This window comes from Desmodus rotundus, chromosome 6 (genome assembly GCF_022682495.2).
Source record: "Desmodus rotundus isolate HL8 chromosome 6, HLdesRot8A.1, whole genome shotgun sequence".
Classification (NCBI taxonomy): domain Eukaryota; kingdom Metazoa; phylum Chordata; class Mammalia; order Chiroptera; family Phyllostomidae; genus Desmodus; species Desmodus rotundus.
Window position 1 is genome coordinate 132,163,862 of NC_071392.1, and position 13,426 is coordinate 132,177,287.

General features: G+C 40.4%; 1 protein-coding gene across 2 annotated transcripts in view; it reads left to right on the forward strand.

Moving 5' to 3' along the window:
* Positions 1-13,426, forward strand: part of SLC24A3 (solute carrier family 24 member 3) — a 543,873-nt gene that overhangs the window by 452,976 nt on the left and 77,471 nt on the right. The window contains exon 7 of one of the 2 annotated variants that reach the window (XM_024559437.4): positions 12,861-12,935. The exons of the other annotated variant lie outside the window; for it this stretch is intronic. Within the exon in view, the coding sequence (XP_024415205.2) occupies positions 12,861-12,935 (75 nt within the window). The remainder of the gene's footprint in view (positions 1-12,860; positions 12,936-13,426) is intronic. 2 annotated transcript variants of the gene reach the window in all.

The window sequence follows — 13,426 nt, forward strand, 5'->3', positions numbered from 1 at the left end:
AAAATCCAAGAAGACTCCCAAACTCTTTTTATGAAGCCAGCATCACCCTGATCCCAAAACCAGATAAAGACACAACAAAAAAAGAAAACTTCAGGCCAATATCGCTGATGAACATAAATGCTAAAATCCTCAACAAAATATTGGCAAACCACATCCAGCAATATGATAAAAAGATCATACAACATGATCAAGTGGGACTCATCCCAGAGATGCAAGGATGGTACAATGTTATCAAATCAATAAATGAAATACATCACACAAACAAAACAAAAGACAAAAATCACATGATCATATCAATAGATGCAGAAAAAGCATTTGATAAAGTACAGCACCCATTTATGATAAAAAAAAAAAACCTCAGCAAAGTGGGAATAGAGGGAGCACTCCTCAACATAATAAAGGCCAGATATGAGAGACATATAGTCAACATCATACTCAATGAGCAAAAATTAAAAGCTTTCCTGCTAAGCTCAGGAACAAGACAAGGATGTCTGCTTCCACTACTGCTATTCAAAACAGTATTGGAAGTCCTAGCCATAGCAATCAGACAAGAAAAAGAAATAAAAGGCATCCAAATTGGAAAGAAGGAAGCAAAATGTCATTGTTTGCAGATGACATGATAGTTTACATAGAGCATCCTATAGATTCCAACAAAAGAAACTACTCCACATAATAAGTGAATTTGGCAAAACAGCAGGATACAAAGTCAACATTCAGCAATCAAAGGTATTTTTGTACAGCAACAATGAAATATCAGAAAGAGAATTCAGAAAAAAAATCCCATTTGACATAGAAACAAGAAAAATAAAGTACCTCAGAATAAACCTAATCAAAGAGTTAAAAGACCTTTACTCAGAAAACTACACAACGATAAAGAAAGAAATTAAGGAAGACACAAGCAAATGGAAGTGTGTGCCATGTTCATGGATTGGAAGAATCAACATCATCTAAATGTCCATACTACCCAAGCAATTTATAGGTTCAACGCAATCCCTTATAAAATATCAATGACATATTTCACAGCTATAGAACAGCATTTCAAAAATTTATGTGGAACCACAAAATGACCCCGAATAGCTGCAGCAGTTTTGAGAATTAAGAACAAAGTAGGAGGGATCACAATACCTGATACCAAACTGTATTACAAGGCCACTGTAACCAAACAGCCTGGTACTGACATAAGAATACACACATGGACCAATGGAACAGAATGGAGAGCCCAGAAATAAACCCAAATCTCTATGTTCGATTAATAGTTGACAAAGGGAGAAGAAGCATAAAATGGAGTAAAAATTGACTCTTGAACAAATGGTGCTGGACAGCTACATGCCAAAAAAATGAAACTCGACCACCAATTCAGACCATACACAAAAATAAATTCAAGGTGGATAAAAGACATAAATATAAGTCCTGACACCATAAAAGTCCTAGAGGAAAACATAGGTAGGAAAATCTTAGATATTCCATGCAGCAATATTTTTGCCAATATGTCCCCTAGAGCAAGGGACATAAAGGAAAGAATAAACAAATGGGACCTCATCAAAATAAAAAGCTTCTGGAGAACCAAGATGGCGGCGTAGGTGGACACACTGCGCCTCCTCGCACAACCAGAACTGATGGAAAATCGAACAGCAAGGAAGTCCGACACCAAGTAAATAAAAAAATAAAAATACATCCAGACCAGTAGGAGGGGCGGAGACGGGCAGCTGGGGCGGGGCGGAGACGGCAGCTGGGGTGGAGAGAACTCCAGTTGCCCTGGCGGGACCAAGACAGGCAGAGTGTGGGACAAACGGGGCAGGCAGTCTGACCACTAGCAGACCCTGCAGCCCCACACTCACGCAGATAAACCGAGAGGGCCGGACTCAGAGTGGCCCAGAATGGGGCAGGCAGAGCCCAGGTAGCACACCATGGCCCAATACTCGTGCACAGATAAACCGGGATGAACGGAGGGGAGCGAAGCAGTCCGCGTAACCCAGGGCTCCAGCGCGGGGAAATAAAGCCTCAAACCTCTGATTGAAAACGCCCATGGGGGTTGGGGCGGCAGCAGGAGAGACTCCCAGCCTCACAGGAGAGGCCCTTGGAGAGACCCACAGGGGCCTAGGGCGTGCACAAGCCCACCCACTCAGGAGCCAGCACCAGAGGGGCCCAATTGGATTGTGGGTAGCAGAGGGAGTGGCTGAAACCTGGTGGAGAGTGGAGCAGGCGCCATTGCTCCCTCTTGGCCCCTCCCCCACATACAGCGTCACAGCGCAGCAACCAGCATTACCCAGCCTTGGTGAACACCTAAGGCTCCGCCCCTTAAAGTAACAGCTGCGCCAAGACAAAAAAAAAAAAATGGCCCAAATGACAGAACACTTCAAAGCTCCAGAAAAAATACAACTAAGTGAGGAAGAGGTAAGACAACCTATCAGATGCACAGTTCAAAACACTGGTTATTAAGACGCTCACAGAACTGGTTGAATTTGTTCGAAAACTAGATGAAAAAATGAAGGCTATGCGAAGAGAAACAAAGGAAAATGTACAGGGAACCAATAGTGAAGGGAAGGAAACTGGGACTCAAATCAATGGTGTGGACCAGAAGGAAGAAAGGAACATCCAACCAGAAAAGAATGAAGAAACAAGAATTCAGAAAAATGAGGAGAGGCTTAGGAACCTCCAGGACATCTTGAAACATTCCAACATCCGAATTATAGGGGTGCCAGAAGGAGAAGAGGAAGAACAAAAAATTGAAAACTTATTTGAACAAATAATGAAGGAGAACTTCCCCAGTCTGGCAAAGGAAATAGACTTCCGGGAAGTCCAGGAAGCTCAGAGAGTCCCAAAGAATCTGGACCCAAGGAGGAACACATCAAGGTACATCATAATTACACTACCCAAGATTAAAGATAAGGAGGGAATCTTACAAGCAGCAAGAGAAAAGGACAGAGTTACCTACAAAGGAGTTCCCATAAGACTGTCAGCTGATTTCTCAAAAGAGACCTTACAGGCAAGAAGGGGCTGGAAGGAAGTATTCCAAGTCATGAAAGGCAAGGGCCTACATCCAAGATTACTGTATCCAGCAAAGCTATCATTTAGAGTGGAAAGGCAGATAAAGTGCTTCCCAGGTAAGGTCAAGTTAAAGGAGTCCATCATCGCCAAGCCCTTATTATATGAAATGTTAAAGGGCCTTATCTAAGAAAAAGAAGATCACAACTATGAACAGTAAAATGACAACAAACTCGCAACTATCAACAACTGAACTTAAAAAAAAAAACTAAGCAAAGAACTAGAACAGGAATAGCATCACAGAAATGGAGATCACATGGAGGGTTATCAGTAAGGAGGGGAGGGGTGAGAATGGGGGAATAGGTACAGGGAGTAAGTAGCATAAATGTAGGTACAAAAGAGACAGGCATAGGTTAAGAATAGTATGGGAAATGTAGAATCCAAAGAGCTTATATGTACAACCCATGGACATCAACTAAAAAGGGGTTATGCGGATTGAAGGGGGTGTGCTGCACAGAGGGGGTTAAAGGAGGGAAAATAGGACTACTAACCTGTAATAGCATAATCAATAAAATATGTTTAAAAATTGTCAAAAAAAGAATTTTCAAATCCCTTTTCCATGAAATTTATGTGAAATAACATTTCTTTGAGACCGTAGCAGTTTTATGTCATGTAACTATTATAATACTATGATTACTTCAATAGTAACTTTTTAAAAGTCAAACTCATCACAAGTTAAGGGTATCTGTACTTTTTAAAATGTGTCTGCAATGTCAAATTTCATTTTTCAAGAAGAAAAGTTGTCTCATATATTGTATTATATATACATTTCTTCATATGTATTATGTGTGTATATTATTACCTATAAATAGCTATATATAGATTTATAATACATATCTATATACAATTTTATCATAAACAATTACTTTTAGCTTCCTAAGGGGTCATATTTCTAAAATATTATCACTCAGCATTTGAGTAAAGGAGAATGTTTTTCTCTATTTTGGAAGTATGGGGGTTATTGCTTGCTTGTTTTTTTGTTTTTGCATTATGCCACTCTGAAACTAAATGAAAATCTAAGAAGGAAACTGGAGCTGCATATTTAATAGAAAAGTGCCAAATGTATTCTGGAAACAGAAAGGAAATGTCAAGATGAAATTCCACCTGGGAGGGATTCCTAGAACTCTAGAGGTAAAATAGAGCCTCTGACTTTAATTTATGGAGGAATTTGCCAGTAGATGACCTTTTGTAACTGGCACCATCTGTATTATTGATTAATGAGGTCAAGGGCAGAATCACTCACTATTGGTTTTCTCCCAGGACCCCTGTTCTGGTCTTTTCACCAGAATGTCTTGTCTTTCTCCCTTGCATCCATTTTGCAACGTGCTAAGTATACACTGTCTTCTCATTAATGTCTCCCCATTCTGGGGAGGGTAACGCCTGCCAACAGATGCCAAAGAACCTCCATTTTTATGTGGAGGTGTTAGCATAATCCTCTCAGCCAGTAAATATGTTCAGAGTCTGAGTCACTTGGTTGCTAGTTTCCATCTCAAGATAATAGACCCCTCACTAAGAAGCAAAGGTAATTACTTAGCCCCCAAGCATCAGTGTGTTCGTGTTTGTGGGGGGCGGGGATATTCAGTCACCAAACACTGAGATATATTGGTATTGTGTTGATGTTTTAAACTAAACTAGCTAAATAGTGTTGTTTCAGATATAACTGACTCTTTCCCTCTTAAAATATTTCCATACCATAACTATATTCACACCCATATTTATGGTCCTTATGGCAAGTCCTTTCTGCTTTGATTACTTGCTCTGAATCTCTTTAAAGCAGTATATTTTCAAGTTGAGATGTAGTCCTGCAACTCTTTCCTCCTTTGGTAACCATCTTCAACACATCTAACAGCTTCAAGTCATGGAAAAAAGAAAATCTCTAGGAGGCCCTCATAAATGGATGTCTGCTTTTTACCCTGTAGCATAGTGTGAGGGAACAGGGGCTTGAGACTCAAGCTTCTTGGATTCAGATTTCAGTCTCTCCCCACTGCTATGATATCAGTCACCTCCCTCAATTGCTGGCCAATGAGGGTGACAGTGCCCACCTTATTAGGTTGCTATAGGATTCAATGAGATAACCCTTCTGGGTCCCCTTATTTTCAGGAAGTGTCAGATAAGTATTTGCTGTTGTGAACAATTAAAGCAACAGTGGAAGCACTTGGGGCCACCTGTGCAGAGTAGTTGTGTGCTACTGGGCACAGGTGGGTCTGTAGCACTCAGAGAGGGTGCAGAACTTAGTGAAGTGCAGCTGTGTGCATATACAGGGCTACCCCACAGGATCAGAAGAGCAAGAAAGTGGAAGCACGCCATGCTGTCCTACCTGGAACCTACTCCTTCAGGCCAGGTGACACACCAGGCACTTCCTGCACCTGCTCCAACTACAACCAACCTGCTAAAACTATCCAACACAGTACACACAGACAACTTTTTCAAGAGTAGCAGAGATAGCTATTCCATCTAACTCATATGAACAAGCACAGAAGTTAAACAAAGTGGGAAAACAAAATAATATGCCTCAAATGAAGGAAAAAGCAAAAACCCCTGGAGAAAAATGCTAATGAAATGGGAAATAAGTAATTCACCTACTAACAAATTCAAAGAAGCAGCCATAAGGATGTTCAACAAACTTGAAAGTAGAGTAGAAGAACTCAGAAAGCTCTTCACCAAAGAAATAGAAAGTGTAATACAGAACCAGATATAAAGAGTATAACTGAAATGAAAAATACATTAGAAGGAATAGACATCAGATTAGTTAATGCAGAAGAATGAATTAGAGACCTGTAAGACAGAACAGTGGAAATCGCCAAATCACAACATCAAAATTTAAAAAAAAAATTTAAAAATGAGGATAGTAAAAGAGATCTCTGGGACAACATCAACTGTCCTAACATTTGTATTATAGGGATTCCAGAAGGAAAAGAAAGACAGAGAAAAGGGCAGGAAGAATATTTAAAGAGATAATGGCTGAAAACTTTCCTAGTCTGGGGAAGGAAACAAGCATCCAGGTTCACTTGAGGAAGCACAGAGAGTTCCAAATATGATGAACTCAAGGAGACCCACACCAAGACATATTGACATTAAAATGGCAAAAGTTAAAGATAAAGAGATAATCTAGAAGGCAGCAAAAGGGAAAAAAGTCATATACAAGGAAAACCCCATAAGGCTATCAGTTGATTTTTCAGAAGCAACTTGACTGGACAAAAGGAAGTGGCAGGAAGTATTTAAAGGCCTGGAAGAAAGGAATATACAGCCTTGGATGCAAGGATATCCAGCAAGGTTATAATCTAGAATTAAAGGAGAGAGAAAGATTTTCTCAGATGAGCAAAAACCTAAGGAGTGCACAACCACTAAACCAGCCTTAGAGGAAATGTTAAAGGGTCTTTTTATACAGAAAAGAAAGATCCATAACCAGAAATAAGAACATACTGGACAGAAATATTTTTGTTGTGGTGAATGCTGATCGCAAAAAGGTAAGGTGGAGGTGGATATGTGGTAATGATCGCATCTCAATCTAGAGACCACAGAAGCATCAACAATGCTTTGATTCTCTCTATAGCAGTAATTTCCAACCACAGTGGTGTGCCACAAGAATTTTTTAAATGTGCAGTACCTGACTATTTAATCAGGGGCATTGACCTCTTTTCCCTTAAATTGTCAAATTAAAAAACAATAGCCAATATAATAATAATCATCCAGTGTGAATGAATCAAAATTATACCTATTGTTTTGTCAGATTCTGTACTGCAGAATTTTAGCAATTAGTTTATGTGTGCCATGAGATGAACAGTGTTGAAAATTGCTGCGCTAGAGTGTGGGAGAAAATTGCTCTCTGGTTTGACTCTTTCTTACCTGTCCTCCAGTTCATTGGTTCTATAGCAAAAAAAAAAAAAAAAAAAAAAAGTCAATATTGCCAAGTGTAGGGTCTGAATCCAGAGCTGATATTCGATGACAGTGTAGACATTGAAAACTATTCTGTTTAGACTTCTGGCCAAGATGGAGGCTTAGGTAGATACACTGTGCCTCCTCACACAACCAAAAGAAGGAAAACAACAAATTTTAAAACAACAACAACCAGAACAGAAAATCAAACTATGGAAGTCCGACAACCAAGACGTTAAAGAAGAAACATTCATCCAGACTGGTAGGACTGACAGAGACATGCAGCCAGGGTGGAGAGGACTTGCAGCAAGGCAGCGGCTAGAGGACCAGGGTGGGCACAATGGCAGCTGGAAGAGCAGGCAGTCCCACATTTGCATGCAGATAAATCAGGAGGAACAACTGGGGAGCAACACAGACTGTGCAACCCAGGGTTCCAGCTCGGGGAAATACAGCCTCAAAACCTCTGACTGAAAAAACCTTTGGGGGTTAAGGCAGCAGGAGAAACTCCCAGCCTCACAAGAGAGTTCATGTGAGAGACCCACAGGGTCCTAGAGCATACACAAGACCACCCACCTGGGAATCAGCACCATAACGGCCCAATTTGCTTATAGGGGAGGAAGTGACTGAAAGCTGACCAAGAGCCCAGCAAGTGATATTACTTCATCTCCAACACCTCCCCCACATATAGCACCACAATGCAGTGACATGGGTTGCCCTGCCCTGGCGAATACCTAAAACTCCCCTTACTACATAATAGACACCACGAGACAAAAAAAAAAAAAAAGGCCTAAATGAAAGAACAGATCAAAGCTCCAGAAAAAATAAACTGTGCCTATCAGAGGCACAGTTTAAAACACTGGTAATCAAGATGCTCACAGAAATGGTTGAGTGTGGCTGAAATACAGAGGAAAAAATGAAGGCTGTGAAAAGTGAAATAAAGGAAAATGTACAGGGAACCAACAGTGACAAGAAAAAAACAGGGGTTCAACTCAATGGTTTGGAGTGAAAGGAAGAAATAAACATTCAACCAGAACACAATAAAGAAACAAGAATTCAAAAAAATGAGGAGAAGCTTAGGAACCTCCAGGACATCTTGAAACATTCTAACATCTGAATCATAGGGGTGCCAGAAGGAGAAGAGGGAGAGCAAGAAATTGAAAACTTATTTCAAAAAATAATGAAGGAGAACTTCCTAATCTGGCAAAGGAAATAGACTTCCAGGAAGTCCAGGAAGTCCAGAGTCCCAAAGAAGTTGGACCCAAGGAAGCACACACTAAGGCACATCATAATTACTTTGCCCAAGATTAAAGAGGAGAGAATCTTAAAAGCAGCAAAAGAAAAGGAGACAGTTACCTAAAAAGGAGTTCCCATTAGACTATCAGTAGACCAACAGACAGGTAGCTGTCTCCAAGAAACCTTGCATGCAGGAAGGGGCTGGAAGAAAGTATTCAAAGTCATGAAAGACAAGGACCTACATCCAAGATTACTCTACTCAGCAAAACTATCATTTAGAATGGAAAGGCAGATAAAGTGCTTCCCAGGTAAGGTCAAGTTAAAGGAGTCCATCATCGCCAAGCCCTTATTATATGAAATGTTAAAGGGCCTTATCTAAGAAAAAGAAGAAGATCACAACTATGAACAGTAAAATGACAACAAACTCACAACTATCAACAACTGAACTTAAAAAAAAAACTAAGCAAAGAACTAGAACAGGAATAGCATCACAGAAATGGAGATCACATGGAGGGTTATCAGTAAGGAGGGGAGGGGTGAGAATGGGGGAATAGGTACAGGGAGTAAGTAGCATAAATGTAGGTACAAAAATAAGACAGGCATAGGTTAAGAATAGTATGGGAAATGTAGAAGACAAAGAACTTGCTATTATTTTTTTTTAATTTTTATTATTCAGTTACAGTTGTATGCCTTTTCTCCCCATCCCTCCACCCCACCCCAGCCGAACCCACCTCCCTCCCCCATCTCCACCCTCCGCCTTGATTTTGTCCATGTGTCCTTTATAGTAGTTCCTGTAATCACCTCTCCTCATTGTTCCCTCCCCACTCCCCCCTGGCTATTGTTAGAGTGTTCTTAACTTCAGTGTCTCTGGTTATATTTTGTTTGAGAAGCCAATGAACTTATATGTACCCTTGGACATGAACTAAGGGCAAGGATGAATGCTGGTGGGAAGGGGAGTGCAGGGCAGAAGGGAATAAAGATGGCGGAATGGGACAACTGTAATAGCACAATCAATAAAATATAATTTTAAAAAGAAAACTATTCTATTTATAAAGAGGAAAAATATATCACTATCCATTCAAGTTTGACATCCTAGGCCTGGGGCAATGTGTTTATTTCTTTCAGCAGTAAATCTAAGTCAATAACTTGTGTTATACTTTCCTTTTATTTTACTTTTTATTTTTATTAAAGTTATACATACATAGAGCTTAAAGAGGCAATCCATTCTAGAAAGTTTATTGTGAAACACAGCCATCTTCTAGAGCCACCAGCACCAGTTTCCCACTTTTCTGAGGCAACTACTTCATTAGTTGGTTGTTCCTGATACTTAACTTACTATCTCTTAAATAACATGCTTATATGGCAGTTAACTTGATTTTTAATTTTTAAACATCCTCCAGTGACCTCACAGTATAGAAGAAGAGAGTTTAGGTCTACTTTAGCCCCACCTACCCCTACTGCCAAGTCCCCCATTCTGCCCAAAATGTTATATCATAAATTTGGTTAGACAGTAGTCTATGCTTAGTTTATTATGACTCTGTGACCACTATTCATACATACATAGTAATTCATCTTCCTTTCTCAGTGTTTTCCCTGTGGTTTATAAGTACCTTTTTTGTTGTTTGTTCATTTCCTTAGTTTTCTATATTCTGTTCCCGGAGCTCTCTAATCTCCTTTCCATGGGTTTGGAATTATTAGACATTCCATTAATTTTCTGCTTTTGTCATCATTACTTCTGCATCCTCTGGCCTCTAATCTGGCTATGTTATTCTATAAGCCTGCTGTAAAAAGTTTTATTTTGGAATCTCCTTTTACTGTCTTTTTAGGATCTTCCTTCACTATTCTGGAAATTTTCCTCACTTATTATGATAGATTTTTGTTATTTGATGTAATGTTTTATGATAATGTAGTTGTATGTAACAAGTAGTTTATTCCCTTATTTTGGAGGAGCACATCTTCTAGTAGCTTTTTGAGAAGGGATTCATGGAAAGCATATTTTTTTTAGACAAACCTTTATTTTTAATCTTTTCTCATTTTTATTTTTTAATTAATTTATTTATTTTTATTCAGTATTTTCTCATTTTTAAACAATAATTGATCCAGATATCTTCAAAATTGACTTCTAGCTTCCAGTGCTTTTGTTCAGAAATAAAGTGTCATTCTGGTTTTGAATTTTTGTATATAATGCTGTTTTTCTCTCTCTGGTAGTTTCTAGGACCTTTTGTGTCCCCATATTCTGAAAACTGATGATATGCCTTGGTGTAACTTTTTTTATTCATTTAACTGGACACTCAGAGGGCCCTCTGACTCAGAAAAAAATGCATGTCCACAACTTCTGGAAATTTTCCTTGAGTTATTCATTTGATTATTTCTATTCCTCTGTTTTCTAGATCTTCTGTTCTTCAAATGCTGGATATCCTGTTTTCTTTTAAGATGTGGGGTGTGCAGTCACTAGTCTGCTTGAAGTGAAGGAGGAAGTTTGAGGGTTAAATTCTTGATCAGTCTTTCAGTTATCCTGTTTCTAAGCTCACCTTCATTCCCATGTGTAGAGCTTTGACCAGCTGTTTTTCTAATTTTCAACTTCCAAAATTTTGTTGCTCTGATCAGTTCTATTTTTTTTCTTGTGGGTTTATGTCCTTTTTAAATCCCTTTATTACTACCTTGTTATGGTATAATGAGGGAGAGCAAAGGTTTATGTTCAACCTGCTATCTTCAACTAAAAGCCCAAGTGATTTTTAAAGAAATTCAGAATTGATATTTGCCATGTGTTTCAAGTCCATTTGCATAATTATAATAAATTGAGAAAATATTCACAACCTTTTGTGACCTGCTGGAAAATGAACAATCTGGTCTAATTTAATCTATTCTGTAGCTGGTGAATGAGCTGACGATATAAGGATAGAATGAGAAAAGGGCAAGGAAACACTTTATATTTGTTCTGAAGTGATTTTTTAGAACCAGTCCTGTTCTTGACAAACCCATCATCTGCAGTTTAGATCTGCAAATAGGAAACCTAACAAGGCAAAATTAGCAACAGAAAATACCTAAATGTCCATATAACAAGTGGAAGAATGTGTTAATGGAAAGAGACTGGACTCATTATTCATTTATGGTTCTATTTAAGTCATATCTTTCATGTTATCTGAATCCAGAAAGCCTCCTCTGGTTTGACTTTGCCTGATCTGTTCTTTATAGACTGATGCAGTGGTCAGGGAGAGGAAAGGCACCAAAGGTCGCCTTGTCCCTGGAATCCCTTTTTCCTATTGTCTTTGGTGCAGTGTGTGCCTGTCATTGGTCCAGCTGAGTGTTTACATTTGCTTTCTCCTTTTTCACTTACCAGCCCAAATGCAAAGGCTGCCAGACATGTCCTGTGGCCATGGGGTAGTTGACACTTTTCTAGGGAGGCAGGAAGAAGTTGTGAATGACATCCCAGGAAGCACCTCCAACATGGCATTGTGGACTCACCTGTTTCTTTGTGAGGGTCTGCCAACATGGACCAACTCCACAAAGCAAAGAAAGAATACTAGATACTCTTCAAAAAGAGACTTTGAAGACTATACCAAGGAGAAATTACTCTTCCTTCAGAATAAGGGTGTTACCCTGGCAACCCTGACTCCCTCCCCTGCCCTACCCTCTCCTCTGTGCAATGCTCAGCCCTGGCCACTTTGTCCTCCTTAATCACACCCAGAATCCTCCTTCCCTGAAGGAAGGCAGGACACAGCTTCCAGAGCTGCCTTAGCCTCCAGCAATATGCTTATTGGCATAGGCTCAGCAGAGCCATCATATCTTTAAAGGGACACCTTCCAACTACCTAAGAACAATATTTTCTCCAGATCAATATGCAAATTGAGCTTTAAAAATTCTGATTAAACCAGGGTCAAATGCCAACTAGGCCAGACATATAATAGAGATGAGAAAAGAGGGCCAGGATGGGAGTGCCAATTGTGCTTGCCCATGCCCCTTCTGAAGGGCGACTCTGGGTCTTCATTCCACACAGGAGCATGAGCTGTGGCAGCTGTTAGGGTGTTGACAAGGACACTAAGTAAGATTGCTCATCCCATCCTCATATGTGATGTTAGGGATGCTAAGACTGACCCATTCCCAGGAGACATGGGACTCCTCTGATGAGTGACTGTGCACCAAAGGTTCCCCTTCATCTTCCTGAACCTTCTTCAGATGGCCCTTGGTCTTCCTGAACTGTTTTTCAGACTCTACCCAACCTCCTCTCTCTCCTTTGCAGGGTCAGACCCAAATCATATGAGGTGGCATACCCAGCTCACCTGACTCCTTCCCCATTTTCTCTCATGGGCTTCTCCCCCTAATAAAAGTAGAGAATGCAACTCTCTACTTTTGCCGAACCCCAGGAAGAGAGTATCACTCTCAGAAAAACAAGGTGTTGAGACAGCACAGCCCAGACCAGCATGGCCCAGAGCATAGACATGGCAATGTCCACTCCCAATAGCAGATTTGCCCACATTGCTGATTTAATCCCATCTTGTCAACTGCTGTTCAGAAGGTCCAGACTAACACACCTAGAGATCTTCAATAACTTCATACTGGCTGGCAGATTGATCCAGGACAGGAGACCAAAATAATAGGCTGTGATTCAGGTTCATCACTGGCTGGAGCCACAAAGAGCTATGTTTTCTCCATTTGCACAGTCAGATGTCCTGCTTCTTACTGTCTTTTCCCCGCTTTTCCTTCAGGTTGTGGCTCTTTCTTCCTGGTGTCTGCTGAGGGATTCGATTTACTACACGCTGTCTGTGGTCGCACTCATCGTGGTAAGTGCGTGATGGACACCTTGCCTGAGTTCCCTCACATTGAACTCTCAATCGCCCTTCCCGCCCCTTGGGGTTAGCATGTACAGCTCTTCTGCATGGAGCACGTTCAAGGTGTCTAGTGGTAAATGAGTGAGTGAATGGATGTCTACTCATGAAGGTGGTCTTTCTTTCTTTCAGTTACTTTGATCACCTTGCACTCCAGCCTGATAGCTTAGTGCTCAGAATAGGAGTGTTGACTGGTTATCTGATTCCTTGAGAGCCCCTGATATTGTTCTATGACCCCCCCAACCATTTCCTCTTACTTTTCTCATGGGCTCTTCTGTAACTCCCCTCATCATCAGTATGCCTGGATTTGGACTTCTCCATCTCACTCTGTATGCTCTCCCAGGACAGCCCTGTCCTTCCCACAGCACCCAATGCCATTGCCACCTTTATATGTACACCTCCACATTGTGTTCTTAGGAGTGGCTGCTCCCTGAGGTCCAGTCATG